Source organism: Fusarium solani, assembly GCF_023522795.1.
Source record: "Fusarium solani strain SB1 chromosome Unknown bctg00000005, whole genome shotgun sequence".
NCBI lineage: Eukaryota > Fungi > Ascomycota > Sordariomycetes > Hypocreales > Nectriaceae > Fusarium > Fusarium solani.
In genome coordinates this window covers 3,513,911-3,541,546 of record NW_027072153.1, presented here as the reverse complement: position 1 = coordinate 3,541,546, position 27,636 = coordinate 3,513,911, and the positions used below count along the sequence as shown (strand labels likewise).

The 27,636-nt window shown below is 52.2% G+C and overlaps 10 protein-coding genes across 10 annotated transcripts; 5 read left to right on the top strand and 5 right to left on the bottom strand.

Annotated features, from left to right (window-relative positions):
* Window positions 1-944: 944 nt before the first annotated feature.
* On the top strand, window positions 945-2,450 carry MRS44_009579 (uncharacterized protein; the record flags this gene model as incomplete). The annotated part of the gene is made up of 1 exon (XM_046271822.2): window positions 945-2,450. One exon carries the CDS (start codon window positions 945-947, stop codon window positions 2,448-2,450), a length of 1,506 nt encoding a protein of 501 aa, XP_046124282.2.
* A 643-nt stretch (window positions 2,451-3,093) lies between these two features.
* MRS44_009578 (uncharacterized protein) lies at window positions 3,094-8,100 on the top strand (the record flags this gene model as incomplete). Its single annotated transcript, XM_065621351.1, has 1 exon — window positions 3,094-8,100. One exon carries the CDS (start codon window positions 3,094-3,096, stop codon window positions 8,098-8,100), a length of 5,007 nt encoding a protein of 1,668 aa, XP_065477423.1.
* Window positions 8,101-8,898: 798 nt separating this feature from the next.
* MRS44_009577 (uncharacterized protein) lies at window positions 8,899-10,485 on the bottom strand (the record flags this gene model as incomplete). Its single annotated transcript, XM_046268536.2, has 1 exon — window positions 8,899-10,485. One exon carries the CDS (start codon window positions 10,483-10,485, stop codon window positions 8,899-8,901), a length of 1,587 nt encoding a protein of 528 aa, XP_046124283.2.
* Window positions 10,486-11,479: 994 nt separating this feature from the next.
* On the bottom strand, window positions 11,480-12,318 carry MRS44_009576 (uncharacterized protein; the record flags this gene model as incomplete). The annotated part of the gene is made up of 3 exons (XM_046283044.2): window positions 11,480-11,958; window positions 12,014-12,161; window positions 12,211-12,318. The coding sequence occupies 3 exons, from the start codon at window positions 12,316-12,318 to the stop codon at window positions 11,480-11,482; spliced, it is 735 nt and encodes a 244-aa protein (XP_046124284.2).
* A 735-nt stretch (window positions 12,319-13,053) lies between these two features.
* MRS44_009575 (uncharacterized protein) lies at window positions 13,054-14,693 on the bottom strand (the record flags this gene model as incomplete). Its single annotated transcript, XM_065621350.1, has 8 exons — window positions 13,054-13,166; window positions 13,226-13,415; window positions 13,488-13,646; window positions 13,723-13,906; window positions 13,959-14,014; window positions 14,128-14,284; window positions 14,334-14,440; window positions 14,490-14,693. The coding sequence occupies 8 exons, from the start codon at window positions 14,691-14,693 to the stop codon at window positions 13,054-13,056; spliced, it is 1,170 nt and encodes a 389-aa protein (XP_065477422.1).
* Window positions 14,694-16,764: 2,071 nt separating this feature from the next.
* On the top strand, window positions 16,765-18,722 carry MRS44_009574 (uncharacterized protein; the record flags this gene model as incomplete). Its single annotated transcript, XM_046273225.2, has 2 exons — window positions 16,765-17,422; window positions 17,476-18,722. The coding sequence occupies 2 exons, from the start codon at window positions 16,765-16,767 to the stop codon at window positions 18,720-18,722; spliced, it is 1,905 nt and encodes a 634-aa protein (XP_046124286.2).
* A 576-nt stretch (window positions 18,723-19,298) lies between these two features.
* On the bottom strand, window positions 19,299-20,759 carry MRS44_009573 (uncharacterized protein; the record flags this gene model as incomplete). The annotated part of the gene is made up of 6 exons (XM_065621349.1): window positions 19,299-19,576; window positions 19,626-20,125; window positions 20,186-20,270; window positions 20,319-20,376; window positions 20,490-20,544; window positions 20,605-20,759. 6 exons carry the CDS (start codon window positions 20,757-20,759, stop codon window positions 19,299-19,301), a joined length of 1,131 nt encoding a protein of 376 aa, XP_065477421.1.
* A 1,137-nt stretch (window positions 20,760-21,896) lies between these two features.
* On the top strand, window positions 21,897-22,727 carry MRS44_009572 (uncharacterized protein; the record flags this gene model as incomplete). The annotated part of the gene is made up of 1 exon (XM_046271823.2): window positions 21,897-22,727. One exon carries the CDS (start codon window positions 21,897-21,899, stop codon window positions 22,725-22,727), a length of 831 nt encoding a protein of 276 aa, XP_046124288.2.
* A 292-nt stretch (window positions 22,728-23,019) lies between these two features.
* MRS44_009571 (uncharacterized protein) lies at window positions 23,020-24,426 on the bottom strand (the record flags this gene model as incomplete). Its single annotated transcript, XM_046271834.2, has 1 exon — window positions 23,020-24,426. One exon carries the CDS (start codon window positions 24,424-24,426, stop codon window positions 23,020-23,022), a length of 1,407 nt encoding a protein of 468 aa, XP_046124289.1.
* A 967-nt stretch (window positions 24,427-25,393) lies between these two features.
* MRS44_009570 (uncharacterized protein) lies at window positions 25,394-26,111 on the top strand (the record flags this gene model as incomplete). Its single annotated transcript, XM_065621348.1, has 2 exons — window positions 25,394-25,729; window positions 25,779-26,111. The coding sequence occupies 2 exons, from the start codon at window positions 25,394-25,396 to the stop codon at window positions 26,109-26,111; spliced, it is 669 nt and encodes a 222-aa protein (XP_065477420.1).
* Between the last annotated feature and the right edge of the window lie 1,525 nt (window positions 26,112-27,636).

Below are 27,636 nucleotides of genomic sequence, written 5' to 3'. Positions count from 1 at the left end.
GACAGTGCGCATACGAACTGGGCTGAACCATCACGCGAGTCAGAGTCCAGGTACCAGGGCCCCTGCTGCGGCTCTTGATGCCGCCCGCCCGGCACCGGAACAGCCAGCGTCTGATCCGGTTACACTTTTAGAGCTTAACTATGATGGTTGCAGCCCAATGGGATGGTGGGATCGTGCAAACCTAGATGTAGGGTCGAGTCAGGTGCCAGTTGGGGGTGAGGTGCCTGAGCCACGGGACCCTTTCTGGAGGATCGTGAAGCCCTGTAGGGAAAGGGTCCCCTGTGCGGGCCAGGGGCTACGTGGCTGAATTTATATATCTCCAGACAATTCTATATTGATTTCAGTCAGTTGACCATTTGAGTTTGTTGCCGTTATTGACAACAACCTCATTTTGTAGCTCAACCAGAAACAGTGTTTGTGTTTAACTTTGTACCTGAGTAGTGACGTTCACGAGAGCTTCAATTGCTTGAATCGCTTGATGTCATAGTTTAGGTACTGTAGTGTAGCGCTGCGGGTGGACAGGCTGTACTGGAGCAACAACCGCAGCACGGAAATAGTTGTCAACTGTCTGTCTCGGCACAACATCATATCATGGACTCCTTTTTCCTCGGCTTCCGCTCGGTAATCATAATCTCCTGTTATCTCTGGTCACACGTCATCAAGAAATTTTTTACTTTTTCCAAGCTTTTCCTTGTCTAGACAACAAAGACAAACGTCACCGGGCCCCATATTATTTGGATCCCAAGCTTGCCTCCCTAGCCACCAAACAACGGGGAACGTGCCAGGAAAAATCTCTGACCGCCTGTGACCGAACTTATTCCGGAATTACGGTGCTGCCTAGAAAAACCCCAACAAGAACAAAACACCTGTCGTCAACGGTCAGCGGTGAGCGGTGAGATCCTAATCTTCACCTTTCTTTCACAACCAACCTACGCCACATCACAATGCCTCTCAAGCTCAACTCAGCGAACCTCTCTACAATCTCTTCACAGCAAGAGAACCGTACTGTGGAAATTCCTACGTACGACAGAACTGCCGTCAAGGATGGAATTGTCCACGTCGGCGTTGGTGGCTTCCACAGAGCTCACCTTGCTGTCTATATCAACCATTTGATTCAGAAGCACAACCAAAACGAATGGGGCATCTGCGGCGTCGGTCTTCGGCCCAATGACTCTTCCATGCGCGATGTCTTGGAGTCTCAAGACCACCTGTACACCGTCATTGAGCGGTCTGCCAAGGGCAGCGACGCCAAGGTCGTCGGCAGCATCAACAATTTCATTTTTGCGCCCGACAACCGTCAGGCCGTTATCGACAAGATGGCTCACCCAGACACCCACATTGTGTCTCTGACCATCACCGAGAGTGGCTACTACTACAACGAAAACACCCACCAGCTGCAAGCCGACCATCCCGACATTCAGCACGATCTGAAGGAAGAGAACGCAAACACTCCCATCAGCACCTTTGGCTTCCTCTACGCCGCTCTGGCCAAGCGCCACGAGCAGGGCCTGAAGCCCTTCACCGTCCTGTCCTGCGACAACATGCAGCACAACGGTACCATCACCCGCAACATGCTCAAGACCTTTGCTGGTCTGCGCAACCCAGAGCTCGCCAAGTGGATTGACGAGGAGGGAGCTTTCCCCAACTCCATGGTTGACCGCATCACCCCCGTCACCCACCAGAGCGACATCGACTCGCTCGCAGAGACTTTCGGCATCGAGGACGCCTGGCCCGTTGTTACTGAGCCTTTCATGCAGTGGGTTGTTGAGAACCACTTCTGCGATGGCCGCCCTCCGTTTGAGAAGGTCGGTGTTCAGGTTGTCCACGACACGCACGATGTCGAGCAGTTTGAGAAGCACAAGCTCCGTCTTCTCAACGCCAGCCACTCCGCCATGGCCTACCCCGGCCAGCTCGCTGGATTCCAGTACGTGCACGAGGTCATGGAGCACCCTCTTTACCGCAAGTTCATCTGGCAGATGATGCAAGAGGAGGTCAAGCCCCTGCTTCCCGAGATTCCCGGCGTCGACATTGACCAGTACTGCAACACCCTTATGGAGCGCTTCTCCAACCCCACTATTATGGATCGAATTCCCCGTCTTGCCCTTAATGCCTCGGGCAAGATTCCTCAGTTCATTATGCCTTCCATCGCCGAGGAGATCTGGGTCAAGGGTCCCCTCCGTCGCCTGTCCTTTGTCGTTGGCGCCTGGTTCCGCTACATCCACGGCGTGACCGACAAGGGCGAGAAGTTCGAGGTTGAGGACCCCATGCTCGAGCAGCTAGAGGCCCTCGCCAAGGCTGGCGGAGACGACCCCCGCGAGCTTCTCAGCGTCAAGATGCTCTTCGGCGACAACTTGCGAGACGACAAGCGCTTCGTCGACGAGCTCACCACTGCCATGCAGCTCATTGCCAAGGATGGAGTCATGGCCACTATGCCCAAGTATGTCGATTAGACGGCATGGATAGATTGTATTACAGCCTTTGATGTTATTCAGCCCGAAGGGCGTTTTACTCAGTCAGAAAAAAAAGCATAAAACCTTTTCTGATTGGCTAATTGGCATGGCCTGTGCTCAACTCGTGCTGGAATTGGTCGGCTGCCGACGCTCATAACGCCATTACATGAATGCCTCGTCACGAACCCCTGAGCGTTGACTAGGTAACTAGCTACAGAGTACTCCGTAGCTTGGCAAGCTCTCTAAGAGCTTTCGGGTTCTTCGTTCCTTCAATGCAATCATTGTTGAGTTTCTAAGCACGATGCTGGCCGGACAAGTCCTGTGCCTCTTGCTTACACCATCCTTTCCCATCAAGTCTACCAAACCTATCACGTTGCTAACGGTGTCAGGCTCACATATCACCCCGTAGCCGACCTACCTCTCTACATTCCCAGTCGCCTTTCCTCCGGCCAAACAGTGCAGTGGCCTGTTTCTCTGATCATCCAGACCTAATCTAAACACCTTAAAGCAACCTCCCTATCGAATCTGTCACGGTATTGGACTTCTAGGCTGTCGGACAACTCACTTGCACAGGGCGAAGTCTCCCTGCCCAAGTGATATTCAGAAGTCTAGGTGGGTAAGAGGTGGATGTACATGCGGCCAGATGGAGGACGACATACCACAGGCAGTTCGGAACTGCCGTACCTGCAAGCAAGACCTGCCCGAAGTCGAATTTCGAGGCGTCAAGGACCCTACGAAGTTTACAGGACAGTGTAGTAGCTGCAGGGCGCGCCAAAAGGAACGGGCGACCGAATCTCGAGCCGCGGTTGCCGCCATGCGGAACATCGTCTCAGGGCTGTCGCCGCGCAGAACGGCGAAGAGGACCGATTCTCAGGCTCACTTAACGCCTCCACGGCGAAATGCGCCAGCGCCTGTATCCATTAATAGCTCACAACCCCCTGCAACGCCTGCTGTATTCCGTGGTCTGGCGCCCGTCCTCCAGGGACTGCCCAGACCTCTGCTGGACCCCTCTACCTCAAGCGTGGTGGAAGGAGTCCTCCCTATCCCTCCCACCCCCAGCCCGCCAAGAGTAGTTCTGGGCACGCCGATTCCTAGTGACACCGCCCCAACGGCTCCTATTGTGCTAGGCACGCCTGTACCACAGGAATCATTCCCTACCACTGCTTCATTACTGCCACAGGGTCATCGCCGCGGCCGCTATACACGTCAAGGCATCGTGAACCGACGGCCACGGCCGCAGCTTCAAGAACGACAGTTTGATCAGATAGTCGATCCACCTTTTACAGGGGACCTTGATTTGCCTACCCTTAGTGAGGAGGATCAGGCCCTTGTGCGGGAGTTCTATACTGCCCTGAATGACGACAAGATGCATAGTTGCATTCGCTGCCGGGAGCATTGGTTCGATATGAAGAAAAACAGCTTGGGAGTTTGCAGCCGCTGCATCAGTCGAGATAGGGAGAGAACCCCCGATGAGCCCTACTTCTTTAGCGCTGCCAATAGCCTTGACTTCGGGGAAGTCCCCGGTAGTCTACCCAGCCTAACGATGGTTGAGGAGATGCTGATTGCTAGGGTTCACGTACACGTGAAGGTCCTACAGGTACGTGGCTCTCAGTATAAATACCGCGGCCATGTTGCCCACTTCCTTCGCAATGTTGGTAGGCTATTTGAAGAGCTCCCGGTCCTACCTGAAGAGCTAGATATCGTGCTCCTGCGGCCTCCTGACATGGAGGGCGACCCTCACTTCCAGCAGCAGTTTGCTCGCGATTTCCGGGTACGCCGCTCATGCCTGTTGACCTGGCTCCATTACCTACAGCGCCACCACCCGGGCTATCGCGATATCGTTGTGAGGCAGGATCGCTTGCAACGGCTTCCTCTCGACGGCAGCATAGTTGCTTCCGTTGCTAGCCAAGTGGCTGACATACCTGACGGCGAGGCCCCCCAAGGTCCGGTTGAGGAGGATGTAGAAGAGGATCCAGCAGATGCAGATGCATCGGCGATCCCGAATTTGCAGGTCACCGATACCGAATTAAACGCCCTGCAATCCCGATTCCTTCATGGCACCCCTGACCCCGAGCGTATGGCCGATCTTGAGCATATACCGCCTAATGCGCAGGCTCAACACCAGATACCACTACCTTCCATTCGCAGGACTCCTATCAACGAATTCAACCGTTCCCAGCCGCTGATGACGCTCGCGTTCCCCACCCTCTACCCTGACGGCAAGGCCGACTTCGTGGAGCCTCGCCTACGGAGCATCACGTACCAGGACTACCTTGCCCATGCGATGAGATGGCAAGACGGACGTTTTGCCCGGCATAAGACGTGGCCTTTCGTCGCCCTCAACACGCTATTACGTGCGCAGGTCAGAAAGCGGAGCAACTACTCGGTCAAGCAACACGAAGGCCGCCGCCGTCAGCCCCTTACGCGCGCTGACATAGAGGAAGCGATGGCCAAGCCTGACGAGCCAGAGGCTCAGGCCCTGATCCAGTCGATCACGCGCCAAGCGGCCGTAATCAGGGGCACCCGCCCATATTGGTATAGGCAAAGGAAGGAATTGGAGGCATACGCCTTCAATCTAGGCAGGCCTGGCCTTTTCGTCACAGCAAGTGCGGCTGATTACCACTGGGAGTCCCTATATCGTCACATGCCTCGATTCCAGGAGTGGAAAGCGGCTCCTGAGGCGGCGCGGATGGCTCTGTCCCGGCAACTACTGCGAGACAACGCCCATATTGCCGCCTATCACTTCCATAAGCGCTATACGCTCTTTAGGACTATTGTCCTGAAGCAGAAGTTTAACCTAACAGACTTTTGGGGTCGCTACGAGTGGCAGGGCAGGGGCTCCAGTCACCACCATGGCCTATATTGGCTAAGTGGCCACCCGGACTTGGATCCCGATGACAGCCAGTCCCGGGAGCGATTTGCCCGAATCTGGGGATATCACGTATCCGCTGTCAACCCAGAGCCTCAGAGGGTGCAGGCACCTGGGGAAGGGAATCCCTTGATCAGTAATCTATTGGAACGTCCCCTTACCGTCCAGTTCCTGTCGATGGTGGTAAACCGAGTGCAGCGCCATCGCTGCAGCAACTACTGCATGCAGCTCAGCAAGCATACCAAGCAGGTAGAGTGCCGCTTTGGATTTCCTCACGGGCAGCGCCTGCTAGCCTCCCTTGAACAGGTTCCTCATTCTAAGCACTGGAGCTTCAGGGGCGAGCGGAACGATAGCCAGATGAACCACTACAACCGTTTACTTGCCGTCGCGTGGCTAGCCAATACAGATGTGTCACCCTGCACGAGCCTGCAGCAGGTGATCGATTACGCAGCTAAATACTGCTCCAAGTCGGAGAAGAAGAGTGTGTCTTTTGCCCAGATTGGGAAGGCCCTGATGCCCCGGGTCAAGGACCACAACCCGCTGATTTCCTTCACGTCAAAGCTCCTAAATCAGCTAGTCGCTGAGCGAGACTACTCGAAGCAGGAGGTTAGCCACCTGCTCCTCGGCCTGCCGCTACAAGAGGGTTCACGAACCTGCTTACAAATTGATTGCCGTAATCCTGACATGCATTCTCGCTTCCTGCGGATTGACGCCGATGAGGTTGACGAGGCGCCCAACGTCTACGAAAAGTACTGTCAACGCCCCGAAGCCCTAGAGGACCTGACGTATGTTTCCTTTCTCAAGTACTGGAATTTCCACTCTAAGAACCCTTCCAAATGGAAGCAATGGCAGCCAGGCAACGTCAACGGCAGGCCGCGTGTATTGGTCTACTTTCCTCGCTATCAGGCTGATCCAGAAGGCCAACAGTGGCCAGAGTACTGCCGCGTAAAGCTGACATTGAACCACCCACATCGTCGGCATGATGAGCTCCTTATGTTTGACGGCCATCGTTTTAATTCTCACGCTCAGGCCTTCTCCTATTGTTGGCAGCACCACAGTCATGGTGATGACCATTACGGCCGGCCAAAAGAGGCTCAATTGCAACCTCAAGAGGATCAGTACGAGGCTCTGCCAGTAGAGGAAGAATTTGATGACGAAGACTGGATCCGCCTCGCCGCCCTTTTATCTGACAACCCCCTCACCCAGGAAGATCTTGACCTACTTGGCCGCCGCGATATCGATGTCAATTACGACTGGACACGGCATGTGGGCACTTATCCAGAGTTTCGAGACAGCTACTGGAAAGGCGTTATCGCCAGCAACCCTATCGCCAACGATGTGGAGGTTCTTGACCCTCACTGGCGTGACCAGCTCAACCCGCAACAACGGTTAGTGTACGATACCTTCATGGGTCACTTCCAGGCGCAAAATCCCGCTCAGATCCTTCTCCACGTTGACGGCGGTGGTGGCACGGGCAAGTCCTTCCTTATCAAGGTGCTTTCCTCCCATCTTCAGGCGGCTGCGCTGCCCAATCCTAGCCCTATTTGCCGCGTAGCGCCAACAGGCGTTGCGAGTAACCAGATACAGGGCAGCACCATACATTCCCTGCTCCGTCTCCCAGTAGGCGGTGCCTTTACCGAACTTCGCCCAGCTGACGCTGCTGCCCTTCAGTCCCGCCTACGTCACGTCAAATACCTCGTCATTGACGAGAAGAGCATGCTAGGGCTTGAGCAGCTCGGGCGAATTGATTCTCGCCTACGACAGGCCTTTCCACAGCGCAGCCTCGAGTTCTTTGGTGGTGTGAGCGTCTTGCTTGTGGGTGATTTCTTCCAGCTACCACCCGTCCGACAAAAGCCGCTGTATTCAACCGCCACCACTGGCCTGTCTTCGTTGGAAAAGAGAGGACAGGTGGCCTACCGGTTGTTTGACCGCACCGTCTTCCTGACGACGGTACAGCGCCAGACTGGTGATGATCAGGCCCGGTTCCGTCAGGCCTTGCAAGAGCTGCGGGAAGTCAAGTTATCTATACCCTCCTGGAACCTCCTCAGCAGTCGGGTGCGGGCCAAGCTAACGCAGAGCGAGGTTGACAGATTCAAGGCTGCTATGCGGGTGTATTCCACAAAGGCCCGGGTCAACGAATACAATTACGAGCATATGGTGCACCTCAACGCCCCGGCAATACAGGTGGAGGCAAAGAACCAGGGCAAAGGCGCGGGGCAGGCGGCAAGCGACAACGCTGGCAATCTATCCAACAAGTTTCCTATTGCTAGAGGCGCCAGGGTAATGCTCACAACTAATTTGTGGCAACCAGCTGGCCTGGTCAATGGCGCCCAGGGTACGATATATGATGTCTCTTGGAATGAAGGCGCCAACCCGTGGCAAGATCCCCCGGACGTCATCATGGTGGACTTCGATACCTATGACGGACCGCCGTATCTGACAACTGACGAGGGCAGGAAAATCGTACCCATCCTTCCCGTCACGCGTGATTTCCTAGTGGGCAACGAGACCTGCTCTCGCACGCAGTTTCCCCTGATCGTGGCATTTGCCATCACTGTTCACAAATGCCAGAGCCTAACGAAGGATCAGATAGTCGCTGACCTCGCTACACGCGACTTCCAGGCCGGTATTAGTTATGTTGCGGTCTCACGAGTTACCTCATTGCAAGGCCTGCTCCTCGAGGCCCCTTTCGATCGTCAGAACCTCTATAACCACACGCCCACAGAAGGTGTATACGCCTGCGTTTTCTACAAGCCGCGTTCATGGCTAACTGCAGGGTAGGGATGAAGATGCGCCTTGCTGACCAACAACGCCGTCAGGCTCAGCAGCTGATCAATCCGCCGTATCCACCACGGTACATTGACTGAATGACGTTTTCCTATACGCTACAGGCAAGGGGGAACTCGATATACGGTATATAGTTGATTGGGCCTGGAAGGAAGTGGTAGAGGGACCCCTATGTCTATCAGTCAACTCCCTTACTACAGGTTTGAAGTGGTTTTGATAGCTGGTTATCAACTTATCGCCACAGTCGAAGGGAGGCCTCCCAGAAGAGTTTAATAGCGAGTTTAATAGCAGGTAGACGGTATTTACCCTTCGGGCTGAATATTCAGCCGTTAAGCCCCTGCCTTGGCAACTTAACGGGTGTTCGAAGTATTTTAATGAGTATGGATCTGATAGAACGCGGTCATGAAAAAGTTGAAAAGTATAGATAGACGGATAGCATGATCAGACTTTATCACGATTAGATAGATTTGCGCAATGATTGATGGATTATAATTCACAATGACTATAAATTGATCAAAAGTGAAGTCGAATTGGTGAGGGCACGCGAAGGCGACACTGAGCCTGTTGTGACGATCTGCATATAGGCCCTCACACCACTTTCAATAATGCCCTATTTTTGATTGAATTTGCATAGTAAATGAACACCCTGTATATCCTATTGTGTCCCCAACAAAATGATAGTCCTGAATCCACGCTTCGTAACTTTTCAAACTGTTCTGTGCTCCCTTTGAAGATTCGTCCCGACCAAAGGACCCAATGACAATTTTCCATTCTTACTTTCCTCATTATCCATCATTGACCATCAGCATGTGACTCCACATTAGGTAGAAGGAGATCAGACCTCCCATTCATGCCGTTCAGATAAGGCTTCACCTCGCTCAGCAAACAGACCTTGATGTCAAAACCTACCCCGACTGCCCCAAACAGTGACACAAGACTCTTGGTTCCCATGGATATAATGTCACTCTGGATAGACTTTAGGTTTGGGAAAAGCTGGGGTGTCTGGCCCTTCCAGCCTGCCAAGGTCAGAAGTGCTTCCTCGAGACAACTAGTCCACCGTGAGTCATTCCTTGCTGAGAGCGAAACAATCGAATCAGGAAGAAGACGCATCAGTACCTGGTGGTCAACTTCATGCTCCTTGGCGATGGGAACATGACCAAAGAGGACCGTAGAGTTGAGAAACACGTGTTCCAAGACAGAAAAGTGCTTCAGATCAAGGTCATCTGGGATCTTGTTCATTTGAAAGCCCCGATTCGCGAGGTCGAGATGCAACACCTTGAGAGAATCTTTATGCCTCTCAAGACATTCAATGGCCTCTGAAAATTGGAAATGATCTGAAGAAGTACCCGATGCGAATGGGTTGAAAGACCCAGGGTCGATCTTGGCTTCAAACTCAAAGGCTGTCAAACTCCCTGTACAGGCAGCCAAGAGCTCCTGAAGACTCTTGGCCGAGACCAGGCAATCTGTCACTCGAAGAGTCTTTAGCTTGGGCATTTCTGGAATTGGAGATCCATGGAAAGAGTGTTGATGTAGGTTCAATGTCTCCAAACCGGAAGCCAGTTGAATGATTGGACTTCCGCCAATTGCAAGGTCCAGTGTCTTTAGAGGCAGGTCCGAGACCCCAAGAGCCGGAAGTGCAGAGTGTGGGATTCCATGGGTCGGCCATCTGGAGTTGCCTTGAAGGCTAATGTAGTCGAGCTTCGGCATCAGTGCGATCAGCATGGCCACCAGCTCGGCGTTCATCCAGCGTCGACCAGGCTCAGAGCCCTCGCGAAAGGCATTGTGTAGATTCCGGAGTTGCCTTTCATCCAAGCTACCATTCCCATCCAAATGAGAATCAAGGAACACTTGATAAGTGTCAGGCCAATCGCACTTCTCATGGGTGGATGCTTTCGAGACCCGCTGTCTCCACGCAGCCGGTAAATCGATATCAAGAGCACGAGCCGCCTCCAGGATGATAGCTCGATTTTCTTCCTGACAACTTGTTTCAAATAAGGACGTAGAAATGTAGCATACTCTGACTGAGCGGGCAAGGTCAGGTCTCTGTGCCAAACATCTCATAAAAGACGCAAGTCGGCCTTGCCAAGTATACAACTTGGAAACCCAAGAGTCACCGTGGCCAAGTGCAAACTCATGATACAAGACGGACTGCGCAATGTCCCTGAGGCGCCTTGATACCAGCGAAGCCGAGTAGAGTGTATGCCGGTCAAGGGAATACCATGATTTGAGATCCCCTCTTTGTCTCGTACGATGAGGCTTGTGGCGAAGTGGTCGGGTGTCCCAGGACTGATTGTACTCGTCCTGGCAATGTAGGCAAAAATACCCAAAAATTTGCAACAAAATCTCGTTTGGGAGATTCGAGATTGGATCAGTAGCCATGGCCTTTACTGCTCATCTGACATAAAAAAATGATTGTCGAACGAGACACCGGATGGAAGGAAGACCGAGAATATGTGGTGTTTCGATGGGCTGTTCAGCCACGTGACGAGAGGTGCATGATGCAGCTACAATTCGCGATCTTAATGGCCCTTTGACGATTATTGCTTTTTGTTGTGTATGGCCGGCCCGGGAACATGCATGGTGGTGTTGCTGGGCGAGCGTACCGGACCGGATAGACAGCCGGGGCGATAGGCGTCTAGAGGTGTTGATCGACAGGAGCTGGCTGGGAGATTGCACTCCGCCCTATTGCTAGTAATACTGAAGAAGACTTGGCAATTCTTGAAATATTTGGTCCTGCGCCTGGTTTCAGTGAAGTTCAACCAGATGCGCCATACTCGTCACTCCGCTGACACTGCTGACAAGCAATGCCCTGTCACCCATCAGGTTAGTGAGTGTCTAGGCTATCATGCGTCTTACGTTGTGATACTTATCAATCACATTCATCAATGCCTATTGCTTTATCAAAAAGTAGGCGCATCGAGGTGATGCATTTTCACTGTTTCGAGGAACAAGGTTAGCCAAGCCAGGATTGATTCAGGAAATCTGTGATTGTTGAGCTTAAAAACGTCGCAATCAGAGAGATTCGGCCAGAGCTTGTGAGTTTCAAACATTTAAGCGATTGCATCTCACATAAGTTGAAGGTTGAGGTTAATGAGATTTGCCTAAATCTATGTCAGTCACTAATTAACCATGACTCCAGCAATAGGCACACCAACCGCTACGAGACTATGCACCGTCATAGGTAAAAGCAAGTAGTCAGTTTTATCACAATAGTATCGAATTGAGAAAAGATCAGAAACCGATTATGGAAAAATGATTGATGTAAATTGACTAGTATCTGAATCATATTTTGTATGGGTACGCGTGAGCGGGTGAGGAGACCCGTTTAAACTTGACCAGGCGGGTTCCTCCTCTTTTATAAAGCTCCGTCGGCTTAGGCGATGAGGGCATCCTCGCCGGGAACGATGGTGCCGTTGGTGACAGCAGCAGCGTGGGTGCGAGCGAGCCAGCCCCAGACGGGGTAGTACTTGTCGAGCCAGGGGATGAGCTCCTTGGAGCCAGGGGTGTTTCGCCAGTCGCGCATGAGGTCGCAGACGATGGAGAAGAGGCTGACGGTCTGGACACCGGCGCGGGCCATGCGGTCGTTGGAGATGTCACGGACGAGAGCAGAGTTGGTACCAGAGGCCTCGACGTTGGCCCAGACGGAGTAGCCCTCCTCGCGGAGAGAGAGAGCCAGGAAGGTGGTGCAGACATCGGTGGTGATACCGGCCATGATGATCTGGCTCTTGTTGGCGGCGCGAACGGCGTCGCGGAACTCAGAGTTGTCCCAGGCGTTGACCTCACCCTGGCGCTGGATAAAGGGAGCCTTGGGGTACTTCTCGATGATCTCGCGCATGAGAGGACCGTTGGGGCCTGGTGATTGGTCAGTACAAGGTTTGAACTATCTGATTCAGAGACGGCAACTTACCCTGGTCGGCAGAGGTGGTCAGGATGACGGGAAGGTCAAAGACCTCACCAAGAGCCGCGTGGGCGAGAGCCTGGTCGCGGTAGAGGGTAGGGTCAAAGTCCCGAGCGATCTGGTAGAGACCCTCCTGGATGTCGACAACGAGGAGGAGCTGAGTAAGTTAGTAGGAGTATGCTGTAGATCTCGGAGGAGATACTTACAGCATCGTTCTTGTCAAGGCGCTCGTACTTGAAGGTGTTCTGGGACACCTTGTTGGCGAGGGCAGCAGTGGCCATCAGGCCAACGCTGAGGAAAGAGGGAACCTTCATCTTGGAAGCTGAAGAATTGAGATTCTTGAAAAGGCTTGAAAGTGTTCGGGAACTCTCTTTGAAGATGCTGAAACTCCTTGATGGTTATCTGAGCCTGGAGAAACAACTTTGAATTCGGGGATGCCCTCGAGGTTTATATACTCGATTCTTGACAACTGTCGGCCGCGATGCTCAAGGTTCAGCACCTTTGCCCAACCTCGTCAATGTAGCAACCGACATTGAAGCCCCCGAGTCGTAGCGTAGACATCCACAGCTGCTGCACGAGCGGGAATCGCGCCCGACTGACCAAGTGGGACGGGTCGGCCGCATATTGAGAGGCCAAAGTATTCACATGCCATGCACTGTAGTTACCCAAGAGGCTTGAAGGTTAATCGGCAAGCGGCACGTAAACATGACAATTCACAACGGCAAATACCGCCTCGGCTAGATCTCATTGTGCATTGCGGGTAGGGCCAGTCTGCATGAACGTGGATGAGTTGGGTGAATGGTAATGTCTATGTAAGCCCATACGCGGGTTTGTCATCATGCAACCCTCTCGACTCAGCGAAATCGATCCCCACTTGGGCGCTCGCCCCTCACCTTCAGTCAGCCTCTGTCACCAGCTTGCTCAGCACTCTATGGCCGTTGGCTACCCTGGTCTCGGTACTACTGCAAGGGTCGTTTTTGCCGATAGGTAGGGAGATTAGCCTCGTGGATGGGATGTGTCCAACGGCCGTTATCTGCCATCCATCTCATCTACCACACGACGGGCAGTCTCACAATTCCAACATCCTTGTGCCGCGGCGTGCACTCAATCTCATCAAGAGGGATCGACACTCTCAAGTCTGGCAGGGTAGCGAACAAGGTTTCTAGAAGCGCACATTAGCAACCCTCGGCCCTTGATACTAGCCTCAACGTTTATGCATACCGAAAACGGTCTCTAGCTCGGCCTTGGCTAGCAACTCTGCGATGCAACGATGTGGGCCGAATCCAAACCCAAGCCCGTCGCGAGAGTCGAAATCACGGTGCATGTCGAATACGTCGGGGTTGGGGAACACGTCTTCGTCCCGATTGGCGGACTGATTCGAGGCAATGATACCCTCTCCAGCACGTATGAGCTATTATCTCGTCAACAAAATCGCCCCCCCTTCGCCTATGCAATTCCTGACGCATCCTCGCATAATACTTACTTGTCCACCGAGCTCCATATCTTCCTTGGCCACTCTCTTCATGGCCATGGAGGAACCGGTGTGGTAGCGGCATAGCTCCTCCACAAAGCCAGGGACAAGGGTCGGGTCGGCCTTCAGCTCGTCGAGTTGACTGGGGTTCTGCATCAGCGTGACGACGCCCTGCGGGAATTGTAATTCGTAGTCAGCACAAAGCACGCCTTAATACAATATCTGAAACCGGTCTAAAATGTCTTACCAGAGCAATCATGTTGACCATGGTCGCATTTCCCGCCACAAGCAGCAGGAAGGCGATCTGCACGGCGTCGGACTTTTCAATGTGCCCGGGTACGAGTTGCTCGGCAACTAGGCGGCCGATGAGGTCGTCCTTGGGCTCTTGGAGGCGTTGATCCACAAGCTTTGCAAGATACTTGAGCAGCTGCCTAATAAGTGTTAGCTTGAAGTGATGAAGTAATGTCTTGTTCATTGTCGTACTGGTTGGCGGCCGCCGCTTCTTGGGCAGTGCCACTGCCGTTGCTGCGGATGGCGTTCTGTTCAGTCAAGTATTCGAGATCCTCAAACGGGACTCCCAAGATAGTGTAGATGATCTTCGAACAATTATCAGCGGTGCTCTGTTTGGGCAATGGCTCAAGGATTTACTCACGTAAGACGGAACAGGAAGGGCAAACTTCTCGACCAGGTCGACGGGCTCCTCGCATCCGTTGGCCACCATATCATTCAAAAGACCTTGAACAGTCTCTTTGATATAAGGTCTTAAACTCTCCACGTGATCCTCAGTGAAGAAGGGTTCCACCATGCTTCTATATGCCAATGAGCGATGTTTGATGTCACTGTTGGGGGCCGTCTTACCTCTGGTTCATGTGTGCGGGAGCATCCATGTCAACAAACGTGGGCTTATTCTTAGCTGCAGCCTTACCACCGGCACTCAGCTCGGGGAAGCCAAGTCTAGTTCTCTCCTACATTTGTCAGATCGATGATATAAGCGTGAGATTTCCTCTGTCGTACCTTGGAGAGTCTCTCGTCGGTAGCTACCCTGCATACATCCTCATGTTTGACCACCAGCCACGCCAAGCTCCCATCAAAGAGTTCCACCTGGGAGATTGGTTCATTGGCTCGGAGGTGAGCAAACTCTGCAGGGGGTTCAAATGCCGAGGCCCGCTGAAAGGGGAATCGGGGGATGATGATGGTCTCGTCCTCGGTAGCGTGCATGTTGTTTATCGTGGTGCGTCTCAATCTGATGTTGTTGATGGTAGAGATGATATCGACAATAGGCAAACATCAACTTTTATACATCTTTTCTCTCGCTATTCATCGTGAATCTTGTCCTCGGTATTCCGACTTGTGCGAAATCGGCCCATCACACGTTCACCATGAGCGCTCATCGGAGGCCGAAGTGTCCGACGAGAATGGGATGATGTGAGCCGTAGCAAGACATGACCAGGTTACCAGCGAATCAAAATTATTGTGTGCACGGTAAACAGGGGCGATATTCACAAGTGGTTCTATAAAAGGCGGAATGCTGACCATTTTCTCGTGACGAGTCGAGATCTCCGCGGAAACACCATGTTTGCTTCACGACGCCGCATGAATGATTACACACATTTTTCAACCAAAACGGAGACTCGAAACTGCACTCGGCGAGTTGAAATCTCCACTACCCTTACAAATCACAGATTTTACGATGTTCTTCTCAGAAATGACCCGAGACTTGAATGATTCCAAAGCTGTGGTGAGCTGACTCCGAGTTTGGCCGACATGCCACAGCTGGCGATCTGGGTGCCGATTAGAGATTCAAATGGTGAATCTCAGTTGCTGACAGTACCTAGATGCCCTGCGCTCTCAAAATAGCCGATGTGTGTTGGCCTGATGCCAAGACTCTCATCGACTGTTGGCTGCGGCTGAAACACGAGAAGACCTGAAAAGGGCCGTTTCGATCTTATCAATCTAAAGGCGGTAAGAGTATGAGCTTTCACGTGAAATTGATTCTCAAAGGTCTCACCAATGAGTGTAAATCGTTTATTTCGACGTCATTTTTGCGGTGGTGTGATGAGAGTGAGACTTCACTCACCTCGAGAAAGGACTTCTGAGTATGATGCCATGGCTTGGGGCTGACAATCTCATATAAAAGTGAGTCTATTTAAACAGCACACCAATTATAATGATGTGCGCCCGATTTCCTATTCTGGTAGCTCGTGAAAGATGACTGGTTACATACCTAGTAAGATATCTTCACACAGTAAGCCCAGCCAAGACTTCACTTCTGCATCGACATTCGTCCATTCACACATAATCTTTTATCACACATTGAAGCCCTCATTCATCTGACTTCGGTCTTTCTGAGAGCCTGCGCCTTTACCCTCATAACTCTAGCAAATCACGTCCTTGAGGAAGCAGAGTCGTCAACTGTCAAAGGGACTCGGTGCCACGCACGCGGTCTCTGATCACAAACTTCATAAGAGAGCACAAACAGAATCAAGAAACAGAAAATAGAGTAAAGAATTCCCACTCGTTCCATCAAGGTGGTGCTTATGTCGCGTCAAGAGACTCAAGCCCCACACGCGTCGTGTCCTCACGCGTCGTTTGAGGCTCAGCGGCAAGTGACAGACCACGAGCCGATTGACTAGGATAAGAAAAGAAGACATTCAAGAAAATCACATTGCCAAGTAAACTCAATCGGCGATAGTGGCCTGTCAGTCTCAATGATTCGCATCAAAGGAGACGGATGTGCGGAGAGGCGCTACCTTTTCGGCACCGCTCCGCAATCAAGACCCCCAGACTTGTCTTCTCCACGTGGATTGAACGTCAATCCGCATGGAATCTCCATCATGAGACTCGTCAACCCTTGAATCCTCCGTGATCAGTTGGTCCAGCTCCCGAATCGGCTCCGCCGCGGTCGGAACCGCAGTGCGGGGGATTGGGAAAAGAGGCGGGGGATATCGAGGCTAGAAGCGGGGAGCATCTCGGGGAGAGGATCCGCTTTGTGTCTGGTTGGGCTTGCCAAACGCGGGGGAACAATGGCTGAGTGATCCGTCCGATGGCTGAGTGATCCGTCCAATGGTATGAATGTTAATGTTTCTCTCTGCCGATCACTGCGGAGGGACAGCCAACGAGTGCCGAGCCGATTGACGGCTTGTTCTGTATGTTTCACAACAGAAAAAATGGTTACTTAAGGTCGTGGCCGTGGCCTTGAGTTTGTCACTAGCATCAACCTTCTCCTCTTCTCCTCTCAGATACCCAACCTTCTCTACCACATCTCACACACCTACACACACACTTCACAATGGCTGCAGCTGCGATTGACGTCCCCTCGTACATGCGGACCGTTCCTGGTTCCATCAACATTCCCGTCGCCAAGTTCCCCGCTCCTTCCAAGACTCCCGCCAGCTCCGATCCCCAAGAAGTTGCCGCAGCCCTGGTTGAGAACATTAACCAGGCTGTCCAGAAGCACGATTACCCCGCTTTGGCCAGACTATTCACAGACGACGGTTACTGGAGAGATCACCTGGCTCTGTCTTGGGTGTTCCGAACAGTCCAAGGCCCCAGCGCCATTCTTGACTTCCTGAAGAGCGCTGCTGGCTCCAAGGATGGTTTCCGATTGAAGAGCATCTCCATCGACAACAACTCTGCCGTCCGATCCCCCAAGACCATCCCCATCGATGGACCCGCCACCGTTTTTGGCGTTCAGTTTTTCTTCACGATTGAGACCGCTTTGGGCACTGGCCAGGGCCTTGCGCGCGCTGTTGAGCACAATGGAGAGTGGAAACTCTTCACCCTCTACACCCGTCTCCAAGAGTTCAAGGGCTATGAGGAGTCCATCAACGAGCACAGACCCAAGGGTGTCGAGCACGGTGGAAAGCCTGGCCGCAAGAACTGGGCCCAGCGAAGGGCTGCCGCTGCCAACTTTGAGGATGGAAGCGAGCCTGCTGTGTTGATCATTGGTGAGCCCAATCACATGCTTTTAACTAAAGATTCCATACTAACATTTCTCCAGGTGCTGGCCAAGCTGGCCTGACCGCCGCTGCCCGACTTAAGATGCTGGGCATTGAGGCCATCGCCATCGACCAGAACGACCGCGTCGGCGACAACTGGAGGAAGCGATACCACCAGCTGGTTCTCCACGACCCTGTCTGGTATGACCACATGCCTTACCTCAAGTTCCCGCCCCAGTGGCCCATCTTCACCCCCAAGGACAAGCTCGCCCAATTCTTTGAGGCCTACGCAACGCTGCTGGAGCTCAACGTCTGGACGAGGACTTCCATTGTCGACACCAAGTGGGATGACACCACCAAGTCCTGGACTGTCGCTGTCGAGCGCAAGAAGGAGGACGGCTCTGTCGAGAAGCGAACCTTCCACCCTCGCCACATCATCCAAGCGACCGGTCACTCCGGAAAGAAGAACATGCCCACCATGAAGGGCATCGAGAACTTCAAGGGCGATCGCCTGTGCCACTCTTCCGAGTTCCCCGGCGCCCAAGAGAACAGCAAGGGCAAGAAGGCCATCGTTGTTGGATCTTGCAACTCGGGACACGACATCGCCCAGGACTACCTCGAGAAGGGCTACGATGTCACCATTGTCCAGCGATCCAGCACTCATGTCGTCTCCTCCAAGGCCATCACTGACATCGCTCTCAAGGGCATCTACTCTGAAGACGGACCCGAGGTTGACGACGCCGACCTTCTCATCCACGGTCTGCCCACCCCCGTCCTCAAGGCCATCCAGGTCACCGTCTGTGAAAAGCAGGCCGAGCACGACAAGGAGATTCTCGACGGTCTTGACAAGGCCGGCTTCAAGGTCGACCGCGGCCCTGACGGTGCCGGTCTCTTCTTCAAGTACTTCCAGCGCGGCGGAGGCTACTACATCGATGTCGGTGCCTCCAAGCTGATCGCCGAGGGCAAGATCAAGGTCAAGCACGGCCAAGAGATCGACACCGTCCTCCCCCACGGCCTCCGCTTCGCCGACGGCAGCGAGCTCGAGGCCGACGAGATCATCTTTGCCACAGGCTACCAAAACATGCGAACCCAAACTCGGGTCATGTTTGGTGACGAGATTGCCGACCAGGTCGGTGATGTCTGGGGCTTCAACAACGAGGGAGAGATGAGAATCATGTGGCAGAAGAGTGGCCACCCTGGCTTCTGGTTCCACGGTGGTAACCTGGCCATCTGCCGGTACTACTCGAAGCTGCTGGCTCTTCAGATCAAGGGTCTTGAGGAGGGTCTTTATGAGTACAACGATTTGTAAACTGTTTGATGAAAGAAGCGAATATTTTGTCCTTTGGTGTTCTTAGTATTGGAAATGAGAATGAATTGAGATTATCTATTAAAACTACATGACCTAATGCCTTTGTGATCGAATCTATTTATTACAATGTTCCGAATAGGACCTAGAGTTACAGACGAAAGATCGACTGACGGCGATAGTTTCTCTACAAGGAGATGCTTCAAGTTATTTCTACACCTTACGCCTTGAAATGAGCCCTCTGCAAAGCTCCGTCACCTTGTTCCTTGAACTTTTCACACCTTCGCCGTGACGAATACTTGCCCGGTCCCTCGACTCCGAGGATGACTGAAGCGAGTCGACGCGATACAGCTTCAGAGCTCGAAGAAACCAAACTAGTAACGGTCAGTCTTGGTGAAGAAAGAGAGGCTACAACGTCTAATACCTGATATGAAAGCTGCCATGTAGGAAAATCACGTAAATAGCTGCACTCCGAGATAAGGATACTCTCCTTTCCCTTTCAAAGACAGCGCAATTAGCATGGCAAACGTTGTTGGAAGAACAAGTGCGAGCCAAAAGATTGACAGGGCTTATACAGAATTAGATATTGTCGGTGATACAATGAAGAAAATACGCACCTGGTGGAAGCAACTGTAGTCCCATAACCTCTACGCCAATCGGAGCGACTGTTGTCCACATGTTGCTAGCAAACGCTCCAAAGAGGGTATAGATAATAGTGCCCGCAAAGGATTTGCCGGCCAGAATCCATATAAGAAGCGTCGATAGAGCTGCGGTAAGAGTGCAAATGCTACCCACGTTCAGCCTCCCGTAGCGATCACTGGCCAACCCTATCAAGGGCCGGCCGACAGCCTGCGATACTGTTCTAACTGTTAGCTTCAGGACATCCTTGAGGTTTGAAGAACCGACAGTTGAAGATTGCACTGGCAATGGATCCCTGTCGCGGCGTGAACCCCATCGTCTCAGCAAAGTCTGCCATGGAAAATACCGTGATTCCAAACCCAAACTGAGAAAAGAAGCCCCAGGCCAGGAACAGGCAGAACTCGGGTCGTTTGAAGAAGCTCACATCAAAGCCAAGGTGAACAGCACCTACGGAGGTGCTTCGACTTTTAAGAAAAAGGTTGCTGATGCCGTTGATGGTGAAAGAAACGATTGCAAGGATACGGAATGTCCACGCGAGTCCTAGATTGTCGATCATGGTGCGCGTCGTCAACGAGTAAAGCAAGCCTCCTGTGCCGGAGCCAGCCGTCGTTACGGCCACAGCGAAGGATCGCCTGGCATGAAACCATTGAGGAACGATACTGACGGTAGTGTTGACGATGAAGCCTACACCAGCACCAAAGACGAACCCTTGCGAGAGGACGAGATGCCAGATCCGAGTGCTGAACGAGGCAGCAATGAGACCTCCTCTTTGTCCCTGTGAGTCACGGGAACCGGGGAAACTGATGTATATCGGGCTAAAGACTCACGTTTGGACAAGAATACCGATAAAGACTGTTGGCTGCGGTCCGATATAAGGGTTCAAGCGAGTGACAACTGGGGCAACGAGCAGTGCTATCTCGAATCAGTACATGTGCGGCTGACACTTTCGCCATTACGCACCAACGGAGAAGGACAGTCCAGCGACAAAAGCCAAAGTCAGAGGGTCTGGGTTGGAAAACTGCCCCGAATGTAGAAAGTGCGCTAAGAATACTGAATAAGACTGTTATGGCGTCAACTAACTGCGGCGCATGGGGAAGTCCCAGCAACTGAAGGGCTCGTCTTCTAACTTACGCCGATCAAACCCCACGTATGGGCATTGGTGAAGAACACCGAAACGACAATGACCCTGGGATAAAGTCAGTATTAATGGGACCCTAAACTTATGAGGGCTCATGGGGGAAATCACCAGCCGTATTTTGGCTCATATTCCTTATCCCTAATAGATGCATCATCGTCTCCTCGAAGAGTCTGGGAGTCGTCGACCTGACAGTCTCCCACAGGGGCATCTTCTAGACCCGGTGCATTGGCCTTGGCCCTGCCCGTGAGTTTCCGAGAGAACATGGTGAAGGGTGATTTAGTGAAGGAGAGTAAACTTGAAATTGTTCCAATGTTTTGTTGAGTCTCTGTTCTCTCATGTTTCTAGAGAACCTGGTCAAGGACATTCTACAATCTTTTCGACTAAATATGCACCCAGCGTAAACTACAAGGCCTCAGGCATGATAATAAAAGCCCAATTACTAATTCTCTCTGTTTCTGGCAATTCTTTTGCTCGGGTATGAAAAGATTGTATATTGAAGCTGGTGTGTCTTGGCGCGTTTTGTTACCCAAAGCGGCATCATAACCCGAGACCTTCACTGTGCTTAACGTTAGATGGGGGCGAGTTACTTCCTTCATTCTGCCTGCCATGCTAACACAGCTTTTTGAACGAATTTGAATGGCCTTTGCAGCCTAATATCAGTCGTGTTATTGCTTCCTCAGCATGATTACCCTCACCAACCTTCAAAGTAGTCTCCTGGCGTTAACCAACATCCACCCGCATTTTGCGCTCAGCTGAAATAGACTGGCATTTATCAGGCCGAGCGTAATCGTCCCCATGATGCTAGAGGGTTATTAGCATAATCCATGAATTGAATTTTTCGGTGAGATTCTCCCGGCTCAAGTATCGGGCTTGCTCCAGAGCACTCATTGGACCCCCTTTGCTAATCTGCTCTCTCCAATCTTTGACACCCCATTCATGGATCTCATGGCTTCTAGACCTGGACTTGACTCGTACCTGGACCCGTTAATACCCGCTTTTGGCGCCAATCGTGCACCGCGGGGCTTGACGAGCCGAGATTTTCTGCAACGTGAACATCACCAAGGGCACAGTGCAGGCTGCAGAGCCAAGGGTAGGCTTCATGATAACGCCTATTTTTCATCGTGCTGCATAGATTTATGACGAGTGATTACAAATGCCAGTCTTGAAACGCCCTCAGTTGCTGTGACATTGCTTGATTCATAATGTGCCTCATGTATTTTGGCCCAGGGATTACAAATGGGAGCATACTGACAAACCTTTTTCATGCAAAATCAGGGCCGTGCCTGAAATGATTGAGGTTACGCATATATATACCACTTTTTCAACAGTCTTCTACATTTCAAAACATCAATCATCTCAGATCTCGCAACCCAAAATAATCACAACTTTCACATACAATCATGGTTCCCACCAACTTTCACAGCGAGGTCCGCATCACCCACATCACCACCGCGACCTCCATCTTGGAAATAGATGGAGTGAGCTTCCTCACTGACCCCGTCTTTGGAGACGCCCCTGTCGAGTACGATATTACCGAGCTCATGCCTAAAGGAACCGAGAAAACTGTCTTGAAGTTTGATGAACCGCCGGCCTTGGGACTGCACCAGCTTCCAGTCATTGACGCTGTTCTCCTGAGTCACGAGGATCATATCGACAATTTGGACGATGCTGGTCGCACCCTTTTGAACGGCCGCCCAGTCCTCACTACCCCTGATGGTGCAAAGAATCTGGCTCCACGGCCCGCGGTTCAAGCCCTAAAGCCATGGGAGACTGTGACTTTAACCCTGTGCGGCATCAAATGGGAGATTACTGGAGTCCCGTGCGTTCACATGCCTGGAGGAGAAGTCATTGGCTTCATCCTACGAAACGACAAATTCGGCCACAACGAAGAAGGCTTGCCTAACGCTATCTACTTTACTGGTGACACTATTCTCCTTCCTGACCACTTCGACATCAAGCAGCGCTTCCATATTGTGGTTGCGCTCATGAATCTCGGCGATGCGAGATTCAAGATTGGAGGGCGTGAGGAGCCACTTCAAATCACCATGGGCGGCAAGGAGGCTGCGACCCTCGTCCGCCATCTCGATGCCGACTACCTTGTCCCCATTCATTTCGAGTCTTGGCACCACTTTACTCAGCATGGCGAGGACCTCAAGAAGGCATTTGAGACTGAAGGTATTATGGATCGAGTCTGCTGGTTGAAGCCTGGAGAGACGAAGAGGATTGTCTAGACACGGGTCACATGGGGTTGAGTGCTGTCTAGCACCTCTTGATCACTAAACAATCACTGTGAGAGTATTGGCAGTTTACACAAAAAAAATTCGGATTTATGAAACTGTAGTAGCTGATAGAATAGATACGATTGGGGATTTATATGCAAAAAGATGAATCAGAGTTCACCACAGCTCCTAGGGACCATGCAGCAAGTGATTAAAACCGCTCTAGATCTGGTCAAGTATTCCACTCCCGTCTCATAAGCCCAAACACACAAGGCACCATTCCTACACTCATCTATCGTTAAACTTAGCCAGCCTGGTAGACCGCCAGCGCCGCCACGTGCGGGTTAATCTGGGTGAGGTTGTAGGGAGTAACATAAAGGTCCGTATCCGTCAACGCCAGGAACATGGTCCCGTTAATCGCAGGGTCGCCTGCCCAGGTCGAGACGTTGGGCTGGATAGTGTAAGCTGTTCTGTCGTCGCTGCTGATATTCTGCAACCGCGAGTACGTGACGTTGAGCTGTGAGACCCAGGCCGCGTACTTGGGCTCCTTGACATTGGTTGATGTGATGTAGCTATTGTTGGGTCCGATGGCTTTGCCTGGCTCATCCCATTGCAAGAATACTTGGCGGCCAGGGTATGAGAGAGGAATGCTGCGGTTCTGAGTGATTGCTGCGCCACAGTCCAGTGTCTTGTCCGTTGCATTGACACAAAGCTCATCCTTGGGAATATCGGCAGTGGATAGAGTGTTAGCGTATCCGCCAGTCGTTTCATTCCACACATCAGACCCGTTAATCCGCGCTGGATTCGGCTGGTTCAAGATGTGCAGTGCTGGAAAGTTCTGCCAGACCAGTCGGGTCTGATTGTAGGGGCAGCTCGAGATGTAAGGGGCGAGCAGAGTCCAGGCCCAGCTCTGGGGGATACCAGGCGTATGCCACTCGGGCATGGCAAACTGCCCTCCAAATTGGCGAAAGATCAACTGCTGCCGGGCCTCAATTGTAATGCTCTGAAGCAACAGTTGTGCCGCAGGTCCCGAGTTGAGATGGGGCAGGAAGCCATAGACACCAGACTCTCCCCATCGGGTAAGCTTCTGGTTAAAGTCGATGAATTCTCGGACGTTGGAGACTGGGTAGTTGTAGGTGCACTGCTTCGGTGCTTCGGGGCCAAGCATATGGCTGATGACGGTGGCGTGGCCAACTTCCTGGTCAGCCATGTACTCGATGAGAAAGCGGTCCTCAGCGTTAATCCCATAGGCCTCAAACTCTTCCTTGGAGAAGGTTGCCAGGCCCCAGTGGAACAGATCAAGCTCAATCCACTCCTGGTAGAGTGCTAGTGCAAGAGACTGGTAGTCGAAATCACTCTGGACGCGGTACACTGGAGCAGACCCGTTGGTGCCAATGCCTCCGCTGGGTGTGTATGGAGCCGGCTGAGGACCGTGCAGTTTCCCATCTGCCGGGTACTTGAAAGAGTCTGGAGGAGGAGGCCGAGCAGGGACTGAGGGCGCAAGGACAGTGTTTGACAGGGCCCCAGTGGTGGTCGGTTTTGGACCGGTATATGTGCCATGGGAAGAGACATCTGTGACAGGAATCACCGGCGGAACAAAAGATGCCTTTGATGAAAAAGTGGTCTGGGCTTCAGATACCACAGGCACAGCATCGATGCGGCTGGCGAGAGCGAGCAAAGCCACGCCTCGAAGCAAGGTGTTCAGTCCCATGATTCCTTCAGAGAATCAATTTGTAACAATACTGGACAAGACCCAATTCAGTTACGTTTGAACGGTTCGACAAGGTATCTTATACAACTCAAGTTAATTCCGATCTCCTATCCTCTCCCGCACAAGTTCCACCATGTCCATGATGCTCACGACTCAACCTCTGACTGACTAGAAGTGATTCCGTCATTGAAAGGCCCAAAAGACAGGCCCATGGCCCGACCTTGACTCGTAATCATGCCGTCACGGTCCAGTCACCCGAGCTGCGAAAAGCTCCAGCCGCGATTCCGAGAGCCGAGGACGTTACTGTACGTGCTTTCGGCAATGCTTTAGAATGCACGGTCGATGACAGCTTGACAAGAATCATGAAGGGATCGGGCGCTAACAAATACAGCATCAACAGGCATCGGGATTTAAAACGCCACTAGTCTCATACATGACGGGTAGATGTGTACTGACTTGACAATGGCGTAATTCTTAACAATCACGACGCAACGACACCCACTTCCTTGTAATTTCCGGGAAACGGTTCTGCTGCTGTTTGTTACGAATCACGGATGCTCATCGACACCTACCTTCTTTCGATGCGCTCCACATTCCCCGATGTGAGTATTTGCGTCTCGTCGGCATTGCCCAAGTCTGACATGGCTCGTCTGCCAGCCTATGAGAACAAGTTGATTACAACACTCGCTACGTAAGGGTCACATCTAGAATGTTGCCCTTGCCTCTTGTGAGGTCGTGGCATTCTGCGCCTATGGCAAATCACATGTGAGGAATTGAAATGTCGGGCCCTCTCACTGGTTGTTCATCGCACTCTGTGACCGCATGAGGGCCAAGCTTTCGTGATGTTACTTGGACTAAAACCATCATTTCTGCGTCATGCTGCCCGTATTTCATAGTTATATGGACAGCTGCGCCTCGTAGGCTCAAGGTGGAATGCAGCATCGCATCTCCGACTCTCCATTTAAACATGTCGTTGACCCGTACTCTCCTGTCACCTCAACTTCGAGCCGCTATCCGGCCTCAGCATTTCCGCATCTCACAACTGCCTGTTCGGATCCATGTTGCAGCCATGTCCTCGGTTTCAGACGCTGTCATCAAGGATCATCGCGAGCTCGAGCAGTATTATAATGAGGTGATCAACTCGGCCGATCACGACCACCAGCAGCGGTATGGCAACCAGTTTGTCTGGGAGCTTGCCCGCCACTCTATCGGTGAAGAACTTGTCGTCTACCCCGCCATGGAAAAGTACATGGGCGACAAGGGAAAGGAGATGGCCGACCATGATCGCCAGGAGCATCACGAGGTGAGAGTTGAGCACCTCGACCGATTGAACAGAAATTGACATGCGGCAGGTCAAGGAGCATTTGAAGAAGTTTCAGGGAATGAGTTCTCAGGACCCAAACTACGTTCCGAAGCTCAAAGAGATCTGGACTCTTCTCTCCAAGCATATCGAGGCGGAGGAAGGTGAAGACCTGCCAGCGCTGGAACAAGCGCTCAAGGCCGAGGATGGGCAGTCCGAGTCCATGTCGAACAGCTTCAGCCGCACAAAGATGTTTGTGCCAACGCGCAGTCATCCAAGCGCTGGAGAGAACCCGCCATTCGAGACTGTGATGGGCCTCATGGCGGCACCCATGGACCGGCTTGCTGACATGTTCCGGAAGTTCCCAGACCAAAGCAAGACTTGAAGAGGGTAACGGAAAGGCATTGGGAGGAATCGTGGGTGTAATTAGTTTGAAACATCAGCTCCATTCATTCACCAATGGGTAGTTATTATTATAGGGTAACGGCTCGAATAATGAGGTAATAAAACCAACTTCAAACTTGACCGTCAGCCGTTCCATAGGATGCCAAACTAGGACAACTCCTACCTTTGTCTACAACTAGTGAATTAGTAGTAGACTTGGCCAAAGATACGGTTAATAGTCAGGCATGTTGACCTTCTCATCTAGCACGGTGTGGACGCACCGGAGAGTATTCTGAGGTGTGATTGGCATTTAGAATACGGAGTAGTAAACCCGTAGATGGGAGAGATGGTTCTGCAAGGAGGACACTACGTGGCGCAGGCTTGGACGATGACATAGGGTATCTTCGAGATGAGCTCGGCGAACTGGGCCTCTGACTTGAGATCGATGACTGCAGACACGGCGGGGGATCAGTGGGGGAATAGCTGTTGTTCTGGAAAAAGCTTGACGTTGGTAGATTATACTAGATATATAATAGAATAAAAGCATCTAAAGGTGGTCTCTTTTCGTAACAGTTCTTGATTGCCTAGTAGACTGGTCTAGAAAGCTCTATTCTAAGGGTCACATTGCATTCACCACCGCCTCTTCAGTCTTCCGGCTTCTCGAATTTCCCCGGCTCCCAAACTTCCCGCAGATTTCGCCTCCACAGCGCCGACCTGAGTGTCAAAGCCACCCAGCCCGTCATCAGCAAGCACAGCGTCGGCTGTCTCCGCCTCCTGGCCGTGACTGCGTGTCAACATGCCCCAGGCCGCAAGATACCCCTGCCTTAGCAGCTCAGCTAAGTAGCCACCGACGGTCCCGCACGTCGGCAGTTGCGACACATTCGTGGGTATCTCGTAACGCTGGACAAAAGCTAAGTCTCTGGGAGTTGCGCTAAGCGACTAATGATTCTCGCCAGTGCCGGGCTGAGAGTCTAGACCTATTATGTAGTCTTGATGGCAGCATTCTAAAATCTTGAAAGGTATAGTGACATTCATGAAATGGATGCTACGGGCTCCTGATGCATAACGTTGACAGCCTCCAACGGCCAATCGTTTCTCGTTATGTCTGCGGCTGAATATTACAGTAGCCAGGACCGCCACAGCGCAAAATTGCTGACAGCCTCGAGTTGCATGCCAAGTGAACAGATCAACCATTACTGGCCGAAACGGAAGTGGCTTGACAGACAAGGGGGTTGAAAACTACATGCCACTTCAGCTGTGGGCAGGGGTTAGCAAAACACTGGGCTTTGGGCTGGCCAAGGTGCAGACGCAACTTTCAGCTTGTCAGTTGTCAGACGTGGACTGCATTGGCCATTGGTTGTTGATATGCAGCTTCTGGCCTCAGTGTCACCAGGGTCCTCGCCAATGTCGCTTGGGTGGGATACCTAAATTTTCAACCGGCATATTCACCCTTGCTCTTTATCAAAGGTCATTTCTCGTTCCCCCGCAAGGTTCAGATGCAGAGCCGCATGTTTACGCTCAATGCC